At 32.7% G+C, this 27854-nt stretch overlaps 1 protein-coding gene and 1 pseudogene across 1 annotated transcript; both read right to left on the reverse strand.

Annotated features, from left to right (window-relative positions):
• Nucleotides 1-11912: 11912 nt before the first annotated feature.
• On the reverse strand, nt 11913-13795 carry LOC148170656 (uncharacterized; annotated as a pseudogene).
• Nucleotides 13796-19415: 5620 nt separating this feature from the next.
• On the reverse strand, nt 19416-22568 carry LOC148170657 (uncharacterized). The gene is made up of 5 exons (XM_088042210.1): nt 22298-22568; nt 22058-22242; nt 21869-21980; nt 21798-21825; nt 19416-20508 (listed from the first exon to the last, which is right to left on the reverse strand). Exons 1-5 carry the CDS (start codon nt 22566-22568, stop codon nt 19416-19418), a joined length of 1689 nt encoding a protein of 562 aa, XP_087898336.1.
• Nucleotides 22569-27854: the final 5286 nt, after the last annotated feature.

Consider the following 27854-nt stretch of genomic DNA (forward strand, 5'->3'; position numbering starts at 1 on the left):
TTCATGAAGACAGTGAATTTACCCATAGCTTTTGCATCAAGATCTTTTACAAAGGGTGAAATCAATAAATCAACAATTGAGAAAGAATTAGCTGCCATTCATTGGGCTATAAAACATTTCAGACCTTATGTTTACGGTAAAAAATTTGTTGTCAAATCGGATCATCGACCCTTGGTTTATTTGTTTTCAATGAAAAACCCTAGTTCAAAACTTACACGGATGAGACTTGATTTAGAAGAATTTGATTTTGAGATTAGATACATTAAAGGAAAAGACAATGTCGGAGCCGATGCACTTTCTAGACTTGACCTAGACGACTTAAAAGAAATGCAACTTTGTAAAGTTCAAATAACTGCCATGCAAACAAGGTCAATGTCGAAGCAAAAGGTATCAGATATACAAACAGAAAAACATAAACAAATACAAGAAGTACACGCTTATGAAGTAATCGAAAATTTTGAAGCATATTGTTTGCCAATACTGTTTTTTAATTTGGATACTCGGTATCCTAGTATAGAATTAAAGAATACAAAAAAGAAATGCGCGAATAAAAATATAAAAATAAGTATAGGCAGTAGTATCATTAAAGAAAAGCTTGCTTTAGCGCAGGTATTTTCTAAGCTTGAAAGATTAGTTGGTGATCAGGGAATTGAAAAAGTTAAGCTCGAGCTCGATGGTAAAATATTTGAATATATCCCACTGTCAGAATTTAAAGAAGTCGCTAATGATACACTTCAAAGTTTAAAAATATTATTGACAAAACCAATAACAAAAATTTTTGATAAAACCCAACAAAATACATTAGTTGAACAATTTCATAAAGATCCTATTTTAGGTGGACATTGTGGTCAAAAAAGATTATTAGCAAAACTTAGAGAATATTATTTCTGGAAGCACATGTCAAAAGATGTTTCAAAATTTGTTAAATCATGTCATCAGTGTCAAATTAACAAAGCTAAAATTACAAATAGGGAACCATTATGTGTAACACCTAGTCCTTTAACAGCTTTCGATATTGTGATCATCGACACAGTCGGTCCTTTATTGAAAACGAGTTCGGGAAACTGTTATGCAGTTACGATGGAGTGTGAATTGACCAAATATTTAGTAACCGTGGCAATCCCTAATAAAGAAGCCAAAACTGTAGCCCGTGCAATTTTTGAAAATTTTATTTTGGTGTACGGATCTATGAAAGAGATTCGTACCGACATGGGTACAGAGTACGTAAACGAAACAATGACTGAATTGACAAAATTATTTGAAATCAACCATGCAACATCAAAGGCTTATAGACCCCAAACAGTTGGAACGGTAGAAAGGAACCATCGTGTACTGAATGAATATTTACGAATGTATGTGAATGATTTTCAGTTATGAATGGGATGAGTGGATTCGTTATTTCACATATTGTTATAATACAACTCCCTCAACAGTTCATCACTATTGCCCTTTTGAGTTAGTGTTTGCGAAAAAACCAATGTTACCAATAGACTTTATACAAAATCGGGTAGATCCGTTTTATAACATAGACTGTTACGCAAAAGAGGTGAAATATAGACTTCAAATGGCCCTAGCGAGAGCCAGCAAATTTTTAGAAAATTGTAAGGTAAAACGGAAATTAGACTCAATTCGAAACAGTATGCCACCGATTTTACATTTAGACCTTTTCTACCATTTTCTTTTTGTCTGAAAATCATATATAACGTTTTTTTTAAGGAAATTAAAAAACATCTCGATTTACAATTTGCAATTTGATTGTAAGCAAATTTCCTTAGTAATAGAGCAATAAAGCATTATTTATTAATATCTCTAAGCTGTAGTCAAAGCAACATAATTTGAAATTGCAATACAATTTGTGGTACCGAAATGTTTTACGCTTGAGTTCTTATGATTGCAAAAAATGTGAAATTTTCACTTCCAAAATCTTTTTCCATCTCCATCAACCGTTTCTACAACTTTGTTTATTTCGGCTAAAATAAGCAGTAGCAGCCTTCCAATTAGGCAACCCATTATAACCCCGATCCTCGTCCAAACAATTTGGCAACCATGGGAATGGTTCGGACTAAATCGTTGTTGCTGTACGCATGCGCATTTCTCGGGGGGCGAAAACGCAATTTTACCCAGGTTGACTGACAAGAATAGTTCAGATTAAAGATTTCCCGGTGAAATTTTTCCCTGGGAATAATTCTTTACCCGACAGATCATTCTGAACACACTCCAGGTCCATATAACCCAAACTTATTCAGTGAGTTATGTATGGCATTTATTGAATCTCCGCATTTCTGTATTTTTGACGTGTTGTCCCGGTACAGCTAAACAAAACGAAAAAACTATTACATAGGTACTTACCGATTACAGAACTGAAAATTTCTTACTTTTCTATTCGGATTTTACACTTTACACGCCAGTTTGTCAGTTTAGAACAATAAAAATTTTCAGTTCAGAAACACTAAACACAAAATTACTGTGCAAAATATTCTTAAAGCGTTTATGTTGCACTAATTCTAAAAACTGCGTCCCTCGTGGCGCGTGGTTTTCTCGAACAGCTGTTCTCAATTATTGTATGAAGTTAGCTGGCAACTAGTTGCAGCAAGCGCTGCAGCGTAAGTGGCGCCAATCCAGGGCTTCTCAAACAATAAAACAACGTCCAATCATGGTGACGTCACAATGGCTCGTATGAATAAAGTCGAAGAAAATGCTAAAGCTTCATGCATTTGCTGAAGGTGTAGGTAATACTAGACTTACAAAGAATATTCTTGAAATGCTACAACATTTTCTGTGTATACAGTATGTCCCCGGATTGAGTTCACAAGAGGAAAAAAACGTTATATTTCATTTTACAGAATAATGACAAAGGAATAATATTTTTTGCTTAATTTAAAATAAATTAGTCTTTAATTAAAACTTTAATATTATCAAGCTTGTTCTTAAAATCGAAAAAAACAGAAAATATCGAAGAACTTTTTTTATTTTTAATTTTGCAAAAAATGTCAAAGCATTGAAATTTGTTGCTTAACTCAAACCAATTTCCACTATTTGATTCACCCATTACCTGCTTTAGCACATAGTTCAATTCTAACTCGTAATTCTTTAGGACTGTTTCGAATTTTCTCAATTATTGTTAAGGATGCAATTGCATTTTTTTCCGAATTTTTAATACTTACACGTTATTGGGTATATTTTTCTTTAATTTTTAACGCACTATTTGATATTGCGAATCCACAGCCTGCTATTATTTAAACACGATTTCAAAATTTAATAATATATATAATATTTTTTGCTTAATTTAAAATAAATTAGTCTTTAATTAAAACTTTAATATTATCAAGCTGTGGTTCTTAAAATCGAAAAAAACAAAAAATATCGAAGAACTTTTTTTATTTTTAATTTTGCAAAAAATGTCAAAGCATTGAAATTTGTTGCTTAACTCAAACCAATTTCCACTATTTGATTCACCCATTACCTGCTTTAGCACATAGTTCAATTCTAACTCGTAATTCTTTAGGACTGTTTCGAATTTTCTCAATTATTGTTAAGGATGCAATTGCATTTTTTTCCGAATTTTTAATACTTACACGTTATTGGGTATATTTTTCTTTAATTTTTAACGCACTATTTGATATTGCGAATCCACAGCCTGCTATTATTTAAACACGATTACAAAATTTAATAAATAAAAATAATAATAGATATTTACATAACAAGTACTGAAAGTGACCAATTTCGCACGAGTGTGAAAATAGTGCAGATGTTACACGAGTGCAAGAAAGACACATTCCGACGAGTTATGTACACTGTTTTTTCTACGATCTTTTTTCATCAGGAAGAAACCATAAGTTTCGACAATAGTTCATTTCTTATCTATTCTAAATGTCATTTTTCTACAACCTCATATAAAAGTGACGTATTCCACATAGTTAGATAGTTGATGTTTTCGTACATACATTTACGAAAGTAAAACTCACTAGTATGATATGAATTTATCCGCACAAACCAGTCAAAACTGATTTGTCAAAAACGACATAACCAATTCATTTATATCATTATGCAAGTTGTTTTACAGTGAATTGTCTACATATTTGGGACAAAACTTCAAGAATTACATTTGTATTTCAAAAAAACTGTCAATTTTGATAATAAATAATAAAAAAAATAATTTATTTCAAGAGTACAAACTAATAATTTTCAAATTTTAATTGCAAATTTATATATTTTTTATTATTTATATATACTTTATTTATTCATTTAAATAAGCAAAAAATGTTATTCCTTTGTCATTTTTTTGTAAAATGGAAAATAAACTTTTTTCCTCTCTTATGAACTTAATCTGGGGACATACTGTATAACATACTAACAAAAATATATGACTTTCAGAATTTATTAGTCTCAACAAATTGAATCGAAATTTCAAATGGCCTTTATTTTAACTGCTTAGTTTTTTCAAAAAATCGTTTTGAAAACAGTTTTGGTACAGCATTGATTGCATTGGTCATTCTTTGCGTCTTGATAATTAACAGACAGCTGAAAAAATCCAAATTCATGATTATCTGTGACAAGTTTTTGAATTCAAATTCCAATTATATTTTTCGGTTTTGGTAAAAATATTATTCGGAATTTTTTGTTCCGTTTGGGCAGAAGCTGCATCTTATGCATTTTATATATATTTATATATATTCCTTTACACTATGTACAAATACTGCATACTACTTTACGCACCCTGTATAAGCAAATTTGTTAGTATTTTTTGCTAAAAAAGAGCCCATAGTTCCGTTTTTTTTACTTTTTAAATGCAAAACGAAGCAAACTTAAGAACTTTTTTAGACGTTTTTTAGACATTGAGTTTCTCCACTGCAGATGCACTTGAATTTTTAGAGAAAGCCTGGCTGCAGCACCACTATTAAATTTATTAGAGCTGTGGATAAAAGTTTTGATTTTTTAAATAGCAGGATTTCATTTCAGGAGAGTTATAAGTCACCAATATTTTTAAATAACATTGTTTTTCCTAAAAGTTACATTTTTCTTTTTTAAACAATATATTTTACTTTTCGTTAATAAATTTAAACTTAAAGTAATGAATTAAACTTTTCTAGTGTATGCTATTGGTTACCGAAACATCAATTTGGAAAGTAACTTCCACTCACACTGAAATGGTTAAATATTTTGTAACATAAACAAATCGCTTGTTCAAATGCATGTACTTTTAAATTGAAAATATTTAAAATTCCTAAGATTTGATTTAAATAATTTAAACACTGTCTTGTCTAGTGTATTTTTATTTCTTTGGTCATTTTGCTTTTTTAAGTCTGCGGTTTTTTGAATTTGGCGGAACTGGGTTTTAGATCATGTTAGTAATGACAGTAATTCACAGACTATACTCAATTTTTTGAAACTTTAGATTTCATGTCCACGGCTGGAGATATTTTAATCCTAAAACACATAAGATCTTTTAAATCAGTTTGTTTTGCACAAATGTTACCACTAATTTTTTTAATAGGGTCCAATAGTGGCGCGAACGTGTGAAGCACTCTCCTACTTGAACAAGCTGGTTTAAAACTGAACCTTATGTATAATGTCTTTAAGGATTCAAATATCCAAGCATCTTCTGCTAGCAAATTGTGCTTTTACTTGAAATACAGGGTGATTTTTTAAAAACGGCAGGCGTTGTAGAATTTTTATTTATAAATCGATTTCAAAAATTTAAAGAACAAATTAAATGGTTTTTAGTTTATTATAAACTGATGATTTTTGAATTTTTTTAGTCGTTTTAGTATCTTTTGGGCGATATTCAACTTTCTTATTTTAAATTGGCACCCATATTTTTTTTACAATTTGAAAGATATTAATTTTTTTGATTCAGAAATATCTAATATGTTAGTTTTACAAAAATATTTTTAAAAAAATTATCAAAAATGAAAAAAATTAAGCAATAAAAGTTAATAAAATATAGGTGCGTGCTGTCAAATAACACAATACCATAATTGTAATGTCAAAAACCAGCAAATAACAGAAAGAATTGGCAATCTTTTTTGAAATTATTGATAACAAAAGACAATAATAATTACAAATCCGAAGAAACATCTACCTAATTTAATTAAAATACTGTTGAAACGCCATCCCGTTTTTTTCATTGTACAATTGACACCATGCACTTAGTTTTTATTAACTTTTTTCGCCTATTTTTTTCAATTTTGATAATTTTTTAAAAAATATTTTTTGTAAAAGTAGAACATTACACATTTCTGAAACAAGAAAATTAATATCTTCCAAATTATGCAAAAAAAAATATGGGTGCCAATAAGAAAGTTGAATATCGCCCAATAGATACTGAGACATTTATAAAAAATTTAAATTTATCAGTTTATAGTAAATTAATAACCATTTAATTTGGGTTTTAAATTTTTGAAATCGGTTCATAAATAAAAATTCTACAACGCCTGCCGTTTTTAAAAAATCACCCTGTATTAGGGACACTTGGACCTATGGATGTTAGACTTTTATACATTGTCTTTTTAAAAAGCGTATAAACTTAAAATATAACGCAAAATATTCTAAAAGACTGAATTAAAAAATTTAGTGCAATGCGTCTGCGCACTTCGTTTATTTCTTAAGTCTTCAACAGTCAAATGTCAAATAATGGTTTTGAATGAAGCTTTTCAGCTTTTGTCGGCTGTCCAGACTATTTCAGTGGTTGCTGCTAGGGTCCTTTATGCCGTTATTAGATATTTTGAAGATTTTTGAACAAAAATTAACAATAGGATTTAGTTTCTGAATGGACAATCAACAATACCTACTTTTGCTGCTATCGACCAGCTTTTCCCGCACTAATGATTTTAGTCAAATTCTTAAATTGAAAGAAAAGTTCGAGATTTATGTACTCCCTAAATTTGAGATCAATCGGACAAATTAGGAAAAATGAGGAAAACTGAAACGCAACTTTCCGAAACTTTGATCGGCCATAACTCAGTTATTTTTTTTAGGATCTAAATTTAAATCCCAGATTTGGAATCTGCAGAAAATTCTGCGTACACTGATGTGAATAACTCAAGTTTACTCAAAAAAATAAACGAGATGTCGATATGAGAAATTTGGCATAGTTTTATTAGTCATAAATTTTCGCAAAAATTTGCTAATTTCGACTTTTGAAAAATATAAGAACTATTTTTTATGTAAAAAATCGCGAGAAGAACGATGCCGCAAACCGCATCTTAATATCTGTAATAGTTTCCGAGATATTGAGTACGAATTCTTTCGAAATTTAAAAATTTGGCCTTCTGGCGACATCCCAACAATTCAAACTCAGTTATTTGTTGACGAAAATTAAAAATTCTTAAAGCTTTGAATTCAGCGTGACATTTTGCGTAAAGTGACCTAAAATTTGTTTAACTTGCTTAAAAAATAAACGAGGCATTGGCCAAACTGTTTTGAAGAGACCATTTTGGAGTGATTTTCCATAGTGTTTTCCATAAATTTTGTTCCATAAATCGAAAGAGAAGCTCGAGATCTATTTACTGGCCAAATTTGAAATCGATCGGACAAATAGTTTACGAGTTATGGCCTAAATTAAAAAAATTGAAAAGTTTTTAACGATTGAGTCGTAATTTTTTTTCGCATAAAATTGACTATCGAATTTTGGCCTATAGATAAAATTTTCTAACGTAAAATGAGCCGAGAAAGAGAATGGCGCAAACCGCATCCTAATACCTCAAATAGTTTCCGAGATATTTAATTTTAAAAATTAGGAAAAATGAGGAAGAATTAAAATCAACTTTCCAAATTTTTGATCGACCATAACTCAGTTATTTGTTGTCGGATGTGAATTTAAATCCCAGATTTGGAATCTGCGGAAAATTCTGCGTTACAATGATGTAAACAACTCAAGTTTACTCGAAAAAAATAAGTGAGAAATCAGAAGTTTGGCGTACTTTCAGTCATGAATTTTCGCGAAAATTGCGTTTTGTATGTATGTGATGTCCTGTTTGTCAAACATTCAAATAACCACGGAAAACGTTTATAAACGCAACAACACTCTGGCCAATCTCAGAGTGTTAATCACATCACTCTGACGTCACACGCCCCGACAGACATTTCACTTTATGAACCCACCTTTGCATTCTGTTTATTGTTTCAGAAGCCTGGATTGTCGCTACTACCGCGGTGGAGCTTGAGGCAACTAGTCGCCAGCTAACTTCACACCAAATTGTGAACAGCTGTTCGAGAAAACCACGCGGGACGCAGTTCGGCTGAAAGCGTGTATCAGTGAAGCTATTTTGTGAATTAATTTCGTGTTTGGTGTTTCTGAACTGCTAATTTTGAATTGTTTTGTTCTAAACTGCAAAACTAGGGTGTAAAATCCGAATAGAAGTAAGGGTGCATCAAAGTAAGAAATCTACAGTTCCGTAACCGGTAAGTACCCGTAACCGTATCCGTAAGCGGTTCCCGTAAGCAATAAATACGAAACAATTCAGTGCATAAGATTTATTTATATGGGACTGTGAAACAGACTTTCCATCGGAAACAATTACAATATAGAAAGCCCAAAAATAATTAAAACTTGGCATAGATATTTTGACCCTAAAGTTTACTTTTAAATCAGCTTTTTTAAAGTAGATTACTTAAAAAAAATCGCGCTTAATGTGACGTCACCATGATGGGACCTGTTTTATTGTTTGAGAAGCTCTGGATTGGCGCCACTAACGCGGCAGCGCTTCGCAACTAGTCGCCACCTAACTTCACACAAAGATTGTCATCAGCTGTTCGAGAAAACCACGCGGCAGGTGGGACGCAGTTATGCTAAAAAAGTGCAACTATTTTGTACAGCAATTTTGCGTCTAGTGTTTCTGAACTGACAATTATTAATAATTGTTCTAAACTGACAGATTGGCGTGTATAATGTAAAATCCGAATAGAAGTCAGGGTCCAGGTAAGTACCTATTATGAAGCCTGGAAACAGGAGAGTAATCTAGGTCACGTGATTGGTGGCAAAAAGCGTCGCGAGCTGATGGGCCGCTGCGCGGTAGCTACTGCGCAGGTTTTAAAACTGCGCGCCACAGCGAGCCAATAAAAACACTCACGGTCGAAAGCCCACCAGGGAATCTGTCGATACTGTCAATGATGACTTTTTGTTTTGTTGGTTATGGTCACATTTTGTTGATGACATAAAAGTGTTTCTTTACTTTATCTACGTTATATGTGAATATTTGTCTAAATATTCCGATTATTTTATGGTTAGTTCCGCCATTAATAAAAAACTATGTTGGTAATTTTTTAAAGTAATTATTTTTTGTTGTGTTCCGAGGCTCACGCGTTTTAGGATGGCAAGAGTTGTTGCAGCCGAATAGTAGTGAATTGTGTTTTAGTCACCGTTCGCAACTAAACGTTTCGAATTCATCGTTAATCAAAAAATGTGAGCGTGCTTTTACTGCGCATCTACTGGAGTGCGTTCATAAATGAGCTGTGTGGTGGAGCGTGTGACGTCAGATCGATGTCGTGTGTCAGAGTGTAACGCGAGCGTTTCTTAATTATGAACGATTTTGTTTAAATTTGTGTAGTTGTTACCCGTGCCCATAGTTTTGTAGTATAATGGAAGATACAGTGATTACTATTGTGCCTATGTTTATGCCACTAGCATGTGAAATGTTGTTTGGTATCCCTATTCAATTAAGTGATAATGAATATGAAGACACTAGTGAAGAAGAAGAATTGATGACAATGCTATTAATTAACAGAAAGAGGAAATTAAGAACTCCACAACGCTTTCACAATTATATTGAAGATATTGTACCAGGATACACATCCAAACAATTTCAAACACTTTTTCGGATAACAATAGAAGCATATGAACATCTTCTGACCATAATTGGGCCAGAATTAGTACGACAAGCTCAATGTGGAAGACATAGGATGAATCCCGAAAGACAATTTTTGTCAGTTTTATGGTTATTAGCTACTCCAGATTCATATAGGTACAGTTATTGAGCAAGGTTAGGTATTATTTTTAGTAAATAGGCCTTTTTTGTAGATCTGTTAGCGAACGATTTAATTTGGCAAAATCTTCTCTGTCTGTTGCTTTTATGAGAATCATAAAGTTGTTGAATTCTCTTGCTCCACAAATAATCAAATGGCCACAGGGACAACGTCGTATTGATGTGACAAGAAGATTTTATGACATATCAAGATTACCAAATGTTCTAGGTGCCGTAGATGGAACGTACATACCAATTAAAGCACCAAAAGACGATGCTGAAGCTTATATTACACGAAAATGTAATTATGCATTTACTCTTCAAGCAATAGCAGATCCAAGCCTCAAATTTACCAACGTCTTTATTGCATATCCAGGAAGTGTAAGCGATGTTCGAATTTTTAGAAATTCAGATATTTATAGTGAAATACTTCGTAACGTTAATGGATATTTTCCCAATGATGAATTTCTGATTGGTGATAAAGCATATCCTACATTACCGTGGTGCATTCCACCTTACATCAATCGAGGCAACTTAACAGTGCAACAAATGCACTTTAACTCAATTCATGCGAAGACCGTCAAGTTATAGAACGAACTTTTGGTTTATTATTTGGAAGATTCCGAAGATTAAAGTATATCGACATGAATCGAACGGACGAACCATCTAAATTTATGAAGATATTAAAAACAATCCAAATGCTTCAACATTAATTTACCTGAAATTTGCTGGAGGCAGATTTTTCCATCCGACAGCATTACATCCCCGTTGGAATGGGTTATAACGTGGAAATTTTCAGGGTTAATTTCGAACACAGGATCTGTTCATATTTATTGGTTATATATACATATGTATACATACTACTACATTTACTTACCTTCAGACATGATGGTTTCCACGTTTCAGCTAAGCTCTATCTATCTAACCTAACCTATAAAATGTGTTCCCGCCATCGTTTTGAACTAACCCGCATGCGGAGCGTTTTTCACCGGTGCCAAACACGTTGGCGATTTTCGAGCGCTCTGTTCGTTCACAGAGTGCAATTTATGAACGCTCAGCAGAGTGATCCAAAATCTGCAACAAGTATTTATGAACGTTTTTCTTGCAACAAGTTCGCACAGTGTGCATTTATGAACACACTCCTGCTCTCGCCATCCCAAAGCGCACAACTTATACACATAATGTAAGAAATTAAAATGTCTCGAATGGCATGTTAAAATGGCTCGAGAATTTCCATCAGCAGAAGCTTTGCTTTTTGCAATTTATTAAACAGCAAAGATGAGCACGTCATGAGTTGACCATGTGATGCTCAGCAGCCAATAGCAGAGAAGATGCGCAGACGCTACCGCGCAGAGCCCGGCAAGCTCGCGACGATTTCTGACTCGCGTTTTTCGACGCGCGGCATACAATATTGACCTCCTGTATACATATCTCCTTGGTACCTATGTAGCAGTTTTTTGGTAAACTTGCGTTTTCGCCCCCCGAGAAATGCGCATGCGTAGAGCAACACCGATTTAGTCCGAACCATTCCCATGGTTGCCAAATTGTTTGGACGAGGATCGCGGTTATAATGGGCTGCCTAATTGGAAGGCTGTTACTGCTTATTTTAGCCGAAATAAACAAAGTTGTAGAAACGGTTGATGGATGGAAATAGATTTTGGAAGTGAAAATTTCACATTTTTTGCAATCATAAGAACTCAAGCGTAAAACATTTCGGTACCACAAATTGTATTGCAATTTCAAATTATGTTGCTTTGACTACAGCTTAAAGATATTAATAAATAATGCTTTATTGTTCTATTACTAAGGAAATTTGCTTACAATCAAATTGCAAATTGTAAATCGAGATGTTTTTTAATTTCCTTAACAAGAACGTTATAAATGATTTTCAGACAAAAAGAAAATGGTAGAAAAGGTCTAAATGTAAAATCGGTAATTGAAAAATGAGAACACTTCAAAAATTTTATTTAATTTAGAGGATATGCATCTTTGACAGACAATATAAAACGGCCAAAAATATTTTGGCCTCTAAATTTATTCCGCCACATAAATTCATGTAAATATGATGTAAAAAGGGCCTGGGATGTACCAAATTGCCGCCGCAATTTGCGTTTGGCACGCATCCACATATTTTCAACATTTTGGGTATGAATTTCCCGGTTGTAAGGGTCTACGAAGTTTTCGTCATGAATGATGAACCTGGTGTTCATAAATATTCCCAAGATCTCTTTCGATGGTGGCATATGGCCTCCAGCCGTCGGTGACGATGATGGTGCCGGGTAGGACCATTCTGGGAAAGAAAAATAATTTTGAAAATATATGTTTTTGGTAATATGTAATACGTTATAATAAAACAAAATAAAATACGTATTTAGCTATTACAATAGTGAATGGAAGTGAATACTTGTGTCTAGTACATCCAAATTGAAAACTAAGTGGGTACATATTATTGATATTAAAATAAAATTGATGCAAAAAATTTAAAAAAAGTTTGTCCGATTAATATAAAAAACAATTTGCTTTCATTGACATTCCTTTAGGTTAAATTTTTTTTAAATATGTGCTTGTATTAACACCAATTATTATTACTTCTATTAAAGTAGTAACTAACCTTTGTATGATTGCTAGAAGTGTATTCCTAGTCCTATCCGGCACCTCCACCAAAAAACACTTTCCACTGCCCCTTTTTATACCACCGAAAACCCAGTGCCCTTCCCGCCACTGGCCTCGGTGGTATTTACGATGAAAAAATTTGGATTCGTCTATTTCAGCGACCTGTAAACGGAATATGTGAGATTATTGTATAATTATGAAACTTTTGTACTATGTGCATAAGTATTATATCTATTTACCTTAGACAATCCTTCCTCTGTTAATCCTCCAATTTCTTCCGGGTTTTCTTCCAGGTGCTGTTCACAAATTTCCCGGAAGAAATTGCACCAATCCACCCGCGAATGTGTGGTCCCTCTTCCGATCCTCGCCTCATGAGCAATTTGCTTTTGTAAATAGTCTTGTGACCAATCGTACAACATTTTTAAAATTTGTCCGAAAGATAAATGACTATAAGAAAAAAAAGAGTCAGCTCTGATGCTTCCGGATTTGCCACATCGTCTGCATTTCCACTGGAAGCCATCTTTGGTCTTTTGTCTTTGTACAAATGACATTTGGATTAGGCATGTTGGACATATGGAGGTGTTTTTTAAAAGCCTTCTCGGTGCAAGCCACTGGATGACCTCCAAATTCCCTTCAAACGCAAACGTACCAAAATCGGGATCTTCCCTTAAAATTTGGTCCTCCGTTAAAAATTCTGCTGGATCCACAATATTCTGTGGAGCAAATCTTCTTCCAGCTAAAAAATGTCGAAAATAAAATAAATGTAGTCAAATATATAATCAAATAACTTACCAGCCATTTTAACTTTGTTTAAAAAAATCCAACAAAAAAGAGAGATAATAAAAGGAAATAATAAGAGATAAGTAAGTAATAGGAAAGAAGAAAATAATAATAAGAAAAGTGCACTAAATATATTAAAGGTAAATAGATGTAATAAGTAAAATTAAAATACACTAGATTTCTAAAATTATTATTCTAATATTAACACTATCGCTATAAAAACTATTCGAAAACACTACTACCAAGAAAAAAACTAACACTATTAAAAACTAACTGCAAAACACTATATAACTATTACAAAGAACTAAAATAAACTCAAAATTTTAGGATGCGATCTAATGCAAGGAACAAAATAGAGTAACAAGATCAGAGAGTGAACATTTCAAAAGTATTATATGAAGTTTCTCTAGAGTGGGGGAGGATTCTACCCCTTTACGCATATACAACCTTAATTATAAGTAGAAATAGTTTTAAAAAGTATTGGTGCAAAATCATTTATACACAGCGCCGGAAAAATTATCGCAAAATTTGAAAATTTATTTTTTTTGTAAATATGTTCTTTTTCTTAATCTGGTTCCTGATACAAGTTTATTAAAGCAATTTGGACAATTTAAAATCAAAACTCTTTTAAAAATTTACACTTCTTGCAAGAATTACAAAAACAAAAGTGTGGATCGCTGTGATTTTTACCTCAAGTTTTACAGTTAGCCTTGATGGTGTTTTACCTCCTCGAATACTGATAATAAATCAGTATACTTACTTCTTACTTGGCAATTTTTTTTCACATTTGTCTTAAATCAGGAAATGAAACTAAAAGGATTGCAAAATGCTGTTGCATCAGTTTAATTTGCATTTTTGGATTATCCTATAAACACTCTTTCAAATTAAAGTCCTGTTAAGTTGGCGGAAATCGTCAATAAAAATTAAAATGAGTAAGTCGATTTTGGCGTTATTTTTGCGGGGCAGTGCAATGTATTTATAAAATTTTATTTAAATAAAATAAATTCGAGAAATTTTTTTTCACAAAAAAGTTTAGTCCACAAGTTCGCAAATGTTTAAAAATATTATTATTATATTATTGTGTTTAAAGTCTGAGGAAGAAATTATGTTTTATCTAGTTTATTTTCAAATTCATCAAAATTGGAAACTACGAAACTACGTTTATACCAAACTGTCAACATCTTATGTCACAAATGTCAACTATTCTTTAGTTCACTTTAGATTGTAACAAAAGTCTTACTTAGACGCCTTTTCAATGTTAATTAACGATGTGAAACACGCTAGCGTTAAGCAAAATTAAATTTCATAATTATTAATGAAGTGACTTATGAAAATTTGGTGCAAACGTTTGCAACTGTTCCATCACAATTTTGAAAACTAACTTGATAAAACAGCGTTATTTTCTCAAATTTTAAACCCAATTTGCATTAGACTTAAAATAAAAACTAATTGTGAGAAATTGAATTTGCAAGTATTTCCGGTAAAAAGGACTAAAAAGGAATTCTTAGGCAAACGAACCGTCAGAAAAAACAATTTTTTGCCTCAGATTGTAAAGCTTGATCAACCATGAACGTATTCAAAATTGCAAATTTTTATTTTTGAAGTTAAAGATGATTGTAAGAATGACCATAAGTGATGCCGGATCATGTATATGTGACTGTCACAAAACAACAGGGTGACAGAAATGAAATGAATGTTTTTGTTTTGAGGTGAGATGAATATATAATCGATAAATCTCATTACAGATCGTGTGACAAAAATTGTGTTGATCAGTGTAATTTATTTACTTTTGTGGTTGTTTCTTTTGGATGAACACAGTTTTTTGGTTCTAATAAATAATAATACTAGTCAACAAAGTTTTGTTCTGAAGAAATGAAAGTACCTATGTAGAATAGCGCCCTGGGTCCTTTTACTACAGTACGTCTGAATTTGAACATATTTTTGAAAAATGTTTTTCATTTTTTCATGTTCTGCTTGCTGTATAGCTATTTATTTTCTTTGGAATATCTTGAGTAATTTAATTTTTGCATGAGTGTTTTAGAAAGCCAATTATTAGATGAGCTTTCCGACGACTTCATTGCTAGGATAAGTAGTTTCCATGGTATTTGAATAGTGATTTGTGGACCCCCTGGTCTTTTCTTAAAGACCGCGTGATGGGAAATTTGGTATAAATAGGGCGTTGCTAATTGGGATTCTTGAAACTCTTCAATGTGTCCCAACTTGAGGATTTGGACATATGCGTTATTGAAGTTTGTGTCTGTTGGCACCCTTTTTTATAAAGCGTAAAATTGTCGCTGTACCGTTTTGCAAGAATCACTCAAAGTGTCTGTTTTAAAGGGTAAACTAACTGTAAATTTCCTGCTTGTTGTTTTTGTCGTGCTTTCGCAGAAATAACGTTAGCGATCCCGCTGTTCGTGAGAGCAATCTGAATTCTTAATTTCGGTCCCTCTTCCTGTTCCCAAAATATTGTCATTCTTGTTTGTTTTCAAAAAATGTCCTGAGATTGATGCAATTCTCAAAGTTGTGTCCATTTTCAGTGATATTGATAATAATTATCCCTGTTAATCAAATATAATGAAGCAAATTTTTAAAGTGAGCTTATTTGCATTTCAATATTTTTTTATTATTTCATTAACAGTTAACATTTTCTTCTCATTTTCTATTTATGCAAAAGTACCTGATGGTTTCAGTGAAATGAATATTATGCGTCAGGTGCGTTTCTCCTAAATCCTAAATGCACATATTCACAAAATCTTTTCAGCATCTGCAACTTTTAATTATTATAAGACCAGGGGGAATAACAAAGGTTTCGTAGAAAATATCATTTAATTATTAGGCATGAAGTCACACTCCGTTCTTGCTAAAGAAATAATTTTTAGGCAACCCATTATACAGTTATATCCTTAAAATCTAAAATTCAAACGATTTGGCAACAGTGTGTGTCGTCTCTAGCCGAACCGCTGTCGAAAATGTCAACTGTCACTTTCAGGGGGCGAAAACGCAACTTTACCCAACTTTGACCTTGGCACTTTGCAAAGTTTCATGCAAATTAATAAGATTCGTAATTGGCGCGCTGTATGACAAAAACAAAAGATCGTTCGCTTCTTATCGCACCCATTGTACGAGCGCCATCAAGCCGAGAATAAAATGAATTACTTAAACAATAGAGGTGATAATAAGATGTACGTTAGTTCGAATTTCACTAAATTCTATTATATTACATGTGTCTAACACTGTAAGATAACGAAAATGAAGTAGTTAACAAAATACACATCAAGATCATATTTAAACAATTTATTGAGAAAAGTTACACAATAGGTCATAATTTAATGAGACAATGAAAACATTTCAATGTTGAAAATTTCTAAATTTCATACAGTTTAAAAAGTTAACAAAAACTGTTTCTAAGCGGTAGTTTGGTGATATAGTTGTATAAAAATCCACCCCGAATTTCTACAGATGTTAATTTTTTTCAAAACAGAATACACTAAAAATATACGTAATATACATAATTTTAATAAGTTCAAAATTTACAGAATTTCTTTAATGCTTTAAGTAATTGAACAATTTAAAACCAGTAAAAACTTAATATCTACTTTCCCATGAGGCACACTAACGTTTTTTCAACGTTAAGAAACGCCAGTAAAGTCATATACAAACACGTAACCTCGTAATGTTTAATTAACATAAAAATGTCGCTCGTTTCCACGTAAACTTTAACATTGAGATAAATCGTCTAAATAACGTGGTTTTTAAACGTTTAAAAATGGCTTTAATGTAACGTAAGTGACGGTTGAATATTTCAGCCAGTCTTTAATGCAATTGTCTACGATCAAAGAATTTTGTTGCGGTGTTGGGAAGCTCTGTAAAACTGCATCTAAAAAAAATAAATTATTATACAGTGTCCTATAACTCACGCACTTACTTTTAACGGGAATTGTTTTATCAAAATCTGAAATGATTTTTGTATCACACAATGTTTATTCACTTAGTTACCAAGTTACCTGCGAAAAATTTCTCTTATATAGCACGGAAATGTCAAATCTTTTTTTAAAATTGTTCGAACTTGTTTATTTCTACGCCAACGAGAATCAATTATTCCCGGAAGCATTGCTTGCATGTAAAATTTTTCTAGTATGGGTGCCATATTGTTATTCCAAAATTCAATGTCCCTTTCAATTAAACAATACTCTAAATCTACGTCAAAAAGCAAACTTGAAGATAAATTGGCAACTCGATTTACAACTTGTTGAAATGGTTCATACAATGGACTATTTATGAAAAACGAAAATGAAATATCATTTGTCTGACCACTTTTCTGACAAAAATAACTGGCACAGTGTTCGTGATTACCAAATATATGTCGCGGTCCGTTTAAAATATCTTTTCTAAGATTTTAAATTTTTTTATCTAATTGACAATTTTCATTTTTACGAAATTTGATTGCACTTACAATGGCAACTGTGAACTTTAAAATGAACTTTATTTCTAAGAACTGTGAACTTTATTTCTAAGAAAATTTCTAAGCGTTTTGGGAGTTTTTGATATCTCTTTGATTTTGGTACAATAATTACGAAGTATGTGATTTCGACAATCGATTTTTTCTATGAAATAATGCGGACCATATGGTTTTGCGGTTCGAATTTTTTTTAGAACACTACTAACTCCATCCCCTATAATTCGTTTATACCGTAAATTATGCACTTGCTCTGACTTTTTAAACCCTTCTAAAATTAATGCCGCTTCCATTGACGTACTTGACTGTTCCCAATTTTTAAAACAGTTATGTGCCGGGACTACTTTATCTTTCTTTTTGTAAATATTACAAAAACTACAATATTTATTCTTAACTCCTTCAAAAAGAACTTTTTTGGTTCATGCACCTATGATGCAGCGTGCACCGGACAATGCGTTATAGTTTGATTTATATGACCGCTTGCTCCATGCGCCATCCACAATGACTGTTACGAAAGGTACTCCATCACTATCAACTTCCCCTGCTCTAATAGCTAATTCGTATTCTTGTTTTCCGGCCTCAATAGTTTGATCATCGCAAAGATTTCGAATGTGTTCAAAAACACTACTCTCCGCACGGTCGTATGTTCCTTGAGACATCTGAGGGATATCTAAGGCCGAACAAAATTCTGACAATTGATTATAACCTCCACCTGTTAGAGATAACACCACGAACAGCCGCATCATTAATTTTACAAATTCTATCATCAGGTTCTGTGTTAAAATGTCCCACAACGCCACACATCGTACATTTATAAAAAAATCGTGCATCGTAAACCGTAACGCTTTTCACTATCAATTTCAATATTATCAAAAGCAATCAAAAATGTTATGCTTTATAGATTTCAGAGTTGAGAAAAAATGACCAATATCAACAATTCTACAACCATCGGGAATAAACGTTTCGGCGTTATTTTTATGCAAAGTTGAATTTTCTTCAATTAGGAAAACATCATCTGAATAATCACTTAAAAGTTTAAAAGTTTAAAAGTTTATTAAAGTTACCGTTATCTGAGCTATTAATTGATTTCTGATCTGACGGTTCAGACTTTGAACACCGTCTTCTTTTCTTTAAAATTGATTTAACAAGTTGTTTTTTACTTTTACGTTTGGCGAACACGCTAAGATTGTTTTTTGATGTATGTGCCATTTTAGGTAAATTAAAAACGGAAAAGCTACTTTCTACTAATTAATCAGACTATATCTACTAAAGTCCAGTTTAATTCCTAATTAACTAATTATTGTTGGTTCTAATAACCAAAATTATAAATACTTAGCTGTTGATGATAAGCAGTTGAAAAATCACAAAGCCAGGAAAGCACTATGTGACGCACTCAACTCACAAACCACCCAATCTCTAGACGCTCAACGCGCTTGCTTGAAACTTGAATAAACAAAATTTTGTCCCTCTCGTGGTTGGGAGAGAAAATAATGTCTTGTAAGTCACTAAGTCAAAGAAACGGGTTTAGGTTAGGTTGGAATTTACTAATTTAATTTTAATAATTAAAAAATCAGTCAAATTAAAATCATTTAATTTAAAAATAATTACAGAATTTTTTGTCCTCGTTCCATCCTCTTCTTGCGTTTATTAAATATAATCTTGGCCTTCCTCTTTATGTCATCTTTCTCCAACAAGGGTCTTGAATCCTTTCCTCCTAATGTTTTGTTTACAGACTTACACCAACTGTGTATGATTGTCCGGTGCACAATTTTTACTATTTTTGGTATAAGAACACTTTTATGGTCATTGCAAATTATATCAAAATGTAGATTTTCTAAAATGTTCATAAAACTCTCTTGAGCCAAGGTTTTTGTCGTTGCTTTTTCCAATAACGTAGTTTTAATAATTGCGAGCATTTTTTCAAAGAATTTGGAAAAACCTTGACTTGGAGCCATCATTTTGGAGTTGTTTGAATACTTTTTGTATTTTATCAGCATATTTCCGCTGTCTTCGACTTTTCCTTCAGTCATTCTGCAACAACTGCAACCGTCGACCGTTTTTCTAATTTTTTTTATGACAAATCCTGCCACATAATTTGTCGAAAACATGTTTAGGTCCATTTGAAGCATTTGTTCTCCCAAATCTTGTTTTATTCTTTCTCCTGATTCCTTCACAAAAATCTTTTCAGGTTCGACACCGCTTTTCTCCCTTTTTTCCAGTTCTTTGTTGAACTCACGCTTTTTGAACAAAATATTTATTTGGTCAAACAAAAAATCGTAGCCATCGTCTTCACAGTTGTAGCTCGTATTGTGAAATTTTATGGTCGTGTTAACAACAATGGTTTTGAAAATAGAACTAAAGTTCCCTGGTATTGGGTTCGTCTGTTGTGCTCCAAAACTTCTAATTCGCCCAAAAAAGTTTTCTAATGCGTCTTGATTTAAATGACGACCCAAAATGTATTCAAATCCTGCTTCTTGAAGCTGTTTAGTCACCCTCACAAAATTTTTTAGAGTGAATATCCAATTCTTGATAGTTGGAGGTTTTGCCCTGTCCTTTGGATTCTTAGTTTCAAATTCCATAGACTCCAGTATTGGTAATGCCTCTTCAATCCAAAATTTATAATGTGCTGATAAATTTGTAATTCCGCCCGTGAGTGGTTTACCGTTGGTGGCAAATTTAGTCTTTCCATTAACAGAATCAAACAATTTGTCAAAAAATAACAAAAATTCGGCGGTGCCCTTTGCTCCGCCATCAAACACATTGAAATTATCTGTAAACATGTATATATTAAAACAACATAAACAATAAATATGATATACATACCACAATTTCCAGCCAAGTTTAAAGTGACTGCTACACGATGGCTAAATATTTGAGCAGCATGCTTCACTTTCATCTTTTTAATTTTGTTCTTGTAGATGTGTTCATCCGTTAAATGAGGTAATGTTTGTAGCCCATCAATCGTATTATGGGCATTATCAATTTCATAAAGCTTTACAATATGTGCCCATTTTGCAGTTTTGGTAGTCTGGCCTTTCCTAAACTTAACGCTTTTGTTTAAAAAATTATTCCTTATCCCTTTTAGTAGATGTGGTGGGTCAAAAATTGGAAATATTTTAAAGTTTTTTATTTTAAAATACCCTTCTTCAAAATAATTGTTGCCATGTCGAAGCAGCTCTTCCTTTGTCTCAAGCAATAACGTGTTTATTACTTTAACATTAGTACTTGCTTGGTCGCAAACTGTGCAGATTGGCTTCAGCCCAATTTCAATTAATGCAGTCAAAACTTCTTTCAAGGCCTTTTTAAGTTGATGTCCCTTTGCTCCCTCTCTTGAAGAAAATGCATAATAAATTGGCTGTTTCAATCTCCCTTTTATTCCTCTTATCATGAACACTAACACATGGTCTGCAATTTCGTTCTTCCTTTTATTTTCTCCAAAATCTTCAAATCCTTCAATGTAACCTTTTCTTTCGTTGAAGCTAAGATGTGGTTGAATTGCCATTTCATCCCACATGAGGCTAACATACCGATCATTTTCGTTTAGTGCATGAACTTTTTGGAGAAGCGCTTCAAATATCTTCTTATTCATCCCCGGTTCAAAATCTATTTCATTGAGAAAATTTTGGAGGGTAGTCCTACTTGGTAATATGAAAATTTTTGATAAAAATCTATAAGATTTTGGACTTTGTTTATACAACGTGAGAGCTAATATTTTGTCTTCGAGAGTGAAGCGCCGTTGCTTAATGGATTTCGTAGCTTCCCGAAATTGACTAGTCACAAACCGAGCAGCGACTTTGTTTAAAACATTCAAATTGTTGTTGAGAAAATTCTCTTTAGCAAACCTTTCTGCTTCAAACAAGCGTTTCTTAAAATTGTTTTTTGAAGCTTGCACTTGTTTCACTTTTTTCGCACATTTTTTCACCAAAGCATAAAGTTTGTTTTTTCTTGGAGTCATATCCTTGCGAACATTTATTCCAACACTCTTCAGCATTTGATGGGGAGTTGGCATTGTTTCTGAAAAATACAAATTGATATGAATATTTCAACAGTCAAACACTAACAGAACAATAATGCGCAAAATATATTAACCAAAACACATTTTGTACGATAGAACAAAAAAACAAACAACTAAAAAAAGCTAAAATCTTTGAATTATTTGTTATTTCTGACTGTGGACTTAAACGCGATCTGCTTAATTTGTTTGTTGTAAAAAATTATTAATAATTTCAGGTGTGCTTAATAATACATATAGATAATAACCTCGTAAAATGTTCTTCTTTTGAAAGTGCGCATTTTCCAATTTTTCCTCTTGAATGTTGATCTTCACTTCTTCATCCAGAATCAAAGGTTCAATATGGTTAGATGAAAGTGAAACTGAAGTTATGATTTCCTTCATTGGAATGCTGGCCACATTCGTAGCATTACTTGGTTCTGAAATTTACAGTGAGTTTTAGAACCTGTTCAGAAATACATGTAAATAACTTGCTTGATATTTTTGGCGTTGGTAGAAACAAAGCAGGAATTGCATTGGCGTGCAGTCGTTTATTCCCCAAGCTAAAATGTTTTGCTTCAAAATGGTTGTGGCATACCTTCTTCAGGTTGTAAACATCAACTGGATCCATGGGAGTAAGGAGGTCATTGTTAATTAGGTCAATCCAAATTTGAAATCTTTTCAGATCCTTTTTTGGATTTGGGAAACGATGCTGTGGCTTGAGATTAAGTTCACAACCCTGTTCGCAGCATTTTACAGGAGCCATTATTATCTGCAAAATATTAATATACATAGTTTATGTAAGAAGAAAACATGTTTTATAATCACTCACCTTTTGAAGATACTGAACTGGCAAGTAGTTTTGAAAAAAACTGTTTTCTTTTCAACTCAGAACACAAAATAAAACGTGGAAATCGCAAATTCGCTTGGTCAACACAGAACGGAAAACACAGGAAAACAAGACTGGCTGGTGACTCATTTCTTGTTTACAATTTCAAAATGGGTTTTTCCATTTAGGGTATTTTTCCCAATTCAGGAACTTTTACCTTTTAATCTTTGGTGTTGTTTGGTGATTTTTCTTACGCGACATCTACACTTTGGGAGAAAAACCAATTCTAGTCATGTGATTGGTTCAAACGGTATCATTTGTCGTTAAAGGTCTATAGAGTAGGTGGTTTGTGACTCAACTATAGTGATTTGTTTAGACCTCTTAGCTCATTTATATTCTTCCCTATCCCAATTTTTGTTTTTGGTCATTTTAGTCCAACATCTGGCATCAATATTTAATGTGAAAAATACTTGCAAACTAAAAGTTTGGGCCTAAGATAATAAAATGCAAATTATTTATTACCAAAACGTGCAGTTTTAAATTATTTTAATTTATTACAAGTAGGTGAATTGGGAACATTTCTGACCAAACTGGCGGTTTATAAGAAAAGTAAGAAACCGACCGCCTCGCCCAAGAGATGTTTTACATAATAGGAATCAACGTTGAAAATATGTCATGTATCTACATATTTAACAATTTTTTATTTCAAAAGAATTACCGGGTCTTCAAAATGCTGAATAAAATTTTTAGCACTTTGTCTCCAAGCGTTTTCGGATTAAAAAAACTTTCTTCTTTTATTTACAATGTATTGTTTGGATGATAATAATGTTATTCCGCAAATAAAACTGAATCGCAAATATTGGGAGTTACAACTTTGCTCGGAAAAAAAATGTTATTGTGCTTGGGCCTTTTTGATATTAAATAATTCGTAACCATTTTTTAAGAACAATTTCGAACTTAAATGTACACGGCGAGATGAAATGCGTTTGTTGACCAAAAGCAAGTCGGCTTGGCTTATTACTCTCAAGAAGTAGAAAATCTCTAAATTTTAACAGAGGATTTGCACCCTTATTGATGATTGACAGCTGACAGGTCGACTGCAAGTTGGGTTGCATAGTTACGAAAACTGAAATTTTGCTTTACGGTGTTCCACCCTTAAATGTCTGTTATTACTAAATACCATTATTACTAATACTAATACTATAAATGCCTGTATATTGTGCGATACGGCAATCAATTCAGATTTTAATGACGAATTTTTCGCTAAAAGGAAGTATATAATTTAACTTGATGGAATATTATTGTAAGATAATTATACAAAAAGTGCAATAAGCAGTAGCTGATCCAACACCGATTTTTTTGGGTGCGAGCAATTTCTGACCATAATTGACAATTTGGAGGGAGAGCTATTGGATCCGCTACAGCAATTTTGTAAAATATACCTCTAATAATCCTAACAAGCAATGTTGTTTCAAATGGCAAAAATACTGACCATTAAAAATTAAGGAAATGAGTGTCGGTAGCGTATTACATCCACTAAAATTTACATTAGTGGAAAGTTACAGGGAAATGTTTTATTTTAAAGTAAAATATTCTAATATATACCAAATTAAATATGGTTATGAGTACATTTTTTCGCAGTTATGATGTTGAAAGAATTATAATATTTAACGTTAGTTAGCAATGTTCCAACAACATTACATTTTTACAATTCCATTATTAATGGTTACTTAAATAATTACAATGTGACGTTATTTTAACGTTAATGTCATGGGTAATTTTAAACATTAGTTATTATGTTAAAATAAAGTTTAACAATTCCAGTAAATGGTACATAATTGGTTACAATTTTACGTAATTACGACGTTGAAACCAATGGAATGATTTAACGTTAGTTCGAAAGGTTTATGTAACGTTGTGTTTTCACATTTCCAATAAATGCTAATTAAATAATTACAATTTAACGTAATTAAGTCGTTGAAACCAATAGTGTTATTTAACGTTGCTTGCTAACGTTTATATAACGTTTCATTTTCACATTTTCATAAACTGTGTTACATTTAAACGTTATAGTAACGTCATTTAACTAGACGTTTCAAATTTACCATTTTTGTAATGTTTAATATCAACTTATTAACGTTATATTAACCTAGCAAACGTCAAGTAACGTTACTAAAACGTTTGTGTGCCTCATGGGTTATCAGATGGACAAAAAAAGAATTTACCCTAACTAAAACTAGTCTTAAATTTTTCAATAACATCATCATTAAACACCAACAAAAATATTTTTTTAAACAAATTAGGAACCTATGCTGTGTGCACCTGTTTCCATTTATTACAATTTATTTTGCTCAAAAATAAACACTAATTGACGATTATTAATAACTACTTTGTCACAAAAATGTACAATAACACTACAGTTTGAAATACTTACAATAAAAAAAAGCAATGCTTTAATTGCTCTAAATTGAATATTAATTGAAAATAAAATTGTAATAAATATATAGATTTACTCGAAACGATCATATATATCGCCATTTCCAAAATTACTTCCGCAAAACGTCGGTATATATGATGCATTTCTTTCTCCGAAGAATCTGGATTTACCAGCAGCGAACTTATTCAACTGTTTCACATAATTGAAAATGTATATTTTCAAAAACAAAAGATAAAGTTCACTTTGGATTGAGACTCGCTGTGGTCACATGCATGAAAATCAAAATCAATTGTCTCTCGTAGATGACTAATCACTCGAGCTGAAATTTGATCATGATAAACAGCGGAAGGTATTAGAATTTTCAAATGATTATAAAGTTTGAGTAAAACTTTAATCACATTGATGTTCATATACTGCAACCGCGGCTTGTCATCATCACATTCCCTCAACGACACTAATTAGTTGACAAAGCTCTAGAAGCTGACGTAAAAATTTGTTTTTTTTATCACGGTTTGGTTGGCGTCGCGACGCCTAAGAAGTATAATTTTTAGCGATTTTTGAGTTTTTGCGGAAATATACGCGAATTCAATTTTATTTCAACATAACTGTGGTACAAATATCTGAGTTTTTATTTTAAATCTAATGCAAATTGTGTTTAAAATTTGCGAAAAAAACGTTGCTTTATCAAGTTAGTTTTCAAAATTATGACAGTGCAGCGGCAATCTACGTTTACACCAAAATTTCACAAGTCACTTCACTCACTTTTATAAAGGTTAATTTTGATTACCACGGGCATGTTGCACTTTATGGACACCAGAAATCGTTAATTAACATCGACAAAGTGACAATTTCACCAAGTAACACTTTTGTTACAATCTAAAGCGAGCCAAAGAATAGATGTCATTTGTGACACAAGATGTTGACAGATGGGTGTAAACGTAGTTCCCAATTTTGACATAATAAAATTGGAAACTAACTTGATAAAACAGCATTTTTTCCTCAAATTTTGAAGACTATTTGCATTGAATCTAAAATAATAACTCAGATATTTTTAACATATTTATATTGAAAAAAAATTAAATTAGGGGTTGATATCACAAACCCTCACAATTACCTAACAATTACATTTTTAAGGCGTCGCGACGCCAAAACTATCAGTGATAAAAAACAAATTTTTACGTCAGCTTCTAGAGCTTTGTCAACTGTGAGCGTATGCAAATTTTCAAAATTTTATCTTTAAAATTAAAGACGATTTTGGGGGTGGACACAAGTGTTGCCGGACCCTGTATAACCTAAAACATTAGTGTCTGCTGATACTTCAGCTTCTTCATCAATTTGTGGAGGAAACCACCGATCGCTCCCAGTCTGCCTCCGACTTTGAACATTTGTTTGACGTAAATAATCTCTAATGTTCACCTGGAGTTGTTCAGTTGTTGTTGATAGGATTGAAAATTCCTAATAAGAAGTGTCTTGTAAAAAGGAATAAATGCGTAACAAGATGGATTCGTGTTTCGCACTCCACATTGTCTTATTTGACCAAAAAGGTTTTCTAAGGGGTCCTGGTTAAAAGCCCGAGCCGAAAAAGACTTTACACCTAGTTCGTTTAGATTTTTTTTATCAATATAAAACCATCCAGAGTGCGATTCCAACCATCCATAACTGGAAGTTGGGCTTCATCAGATGGTTTTGATTTTATGAATTCCATACTTAAAAAGAATTTTTCTCTTTTATCCAGCACTCGAAATGAGGCGATTTCAATTCTACTTTTCCACGCAATGGAGTCCAAGCACACTTTCCAAAACCTCCGTTAACACTATCAAAAAGACTATTCTGAAATGCCCAAAGAACGGCAGTCCGTTTGGCATCAGGTGGTATATAAAACCTCTTTAACCAAACCAGTCGCAAAACCCATCATAGCAGCAGCTACCGATGTGTTAAACACCTGAGCACACAATGACACTTTCATTTTTTGTACCGAATTCGGACGAACATGAATTTCCGAAAGTTTACTCTTCAATTCATATGTTTTTACAATGTGAGTCCATTTTGCCACCATTTGTTCGTCACCTTCCTTGAACTTAAAATTTTTTGTTAGTAAATTATTTCTCATGCTTTGTGGTTTTCCACAATTATTACATTATTTTGTTCCCCTTCATCTCTTAAAGAGGCATTTTGGCGCTGCTGTCGTGTTTGTTCAAGGAGGGTGTCAATCACCTTAACATTTGTGGTATTCTGGTCACAAATTGAGGCGACAATGCACAAAACAAGCATCACTAGCTGCTTCTACAATGGCCTTGAAGTAGCGGACTGTTGTTTCTGTCTTCATTGTGGACTTGCAAAATGCAAACCCGATAGGTTGATGCGTTCCCAGCCATCATCTGCAAAACCCATTATTGAATCGGAATAATTTAAATAATCCAGATGCGGTTAAAGCGACATTTCGTCAGAAAGTAGATTCCAATATTTGAACTCCCATTTTTTTTCTACTTTTTTCCGCAACACTTAAAAAATGGGTTTTGAGATGCCTGGCTCGACTGGTATTTTGTTAAGTACAGTCTTTAAGGTACCGACAGTTGGTAACGTAAACAGTTTTGATAAAAGATTGTACGTCCTTGGACCACTCTTCCATAAAGCAATGGCATCTGCCTTGCCATCGAACGTAAATCTTCTTCTTGCTTAAAAAAAAAACCTTTGCTGGAATGGTGTTAACTGCTCTAACTGCTTGTGCAACCCCGTGTTCGCCACCGCTTTAGCGGAGTTTCTACTCCGGGACAACCGGTTCAACC

The sequence above is a fragment of the Gnatocerus cornutus genome, chromosome 7, assembly GCF_029298725.1.
Source record: "Gnatocerus cornutus isolate USDA-ARS CGAHR chromosome 7, icGnaCorn1.1, whole genome shotgun sequence".
Classification (NCBI taxonomy): Eukaryota; Metazoa; Arthropoda; class Insecta; order Coleoptera; family Tenebrionidae; genus Gnatocerus; species Gnatocerus cornutus.

Coding starts and splice junctions, on each gene's coding strand:
- LOC148170657 (XM_088042210.1), bottom strand. CDS start 22,568: ATGGCTCCTGTAAAATGCTGCGAACAGGGTTGTGAACTTAATCTCAAG. Junction 21,981..22,057: donor TACGAGGTTATTATCTATAT/GTATTATTAAGC, acceptor TTAAGTCCACAG/TCAGAAATAACAAATAATTC. Junction 20,509..21,797: donor CCAACTCCCCATCAAATGCT/GAAGAGTGTTGG, acceptor CAAATTGTTTGA/TTCTGTTAATGGAAAGACTA.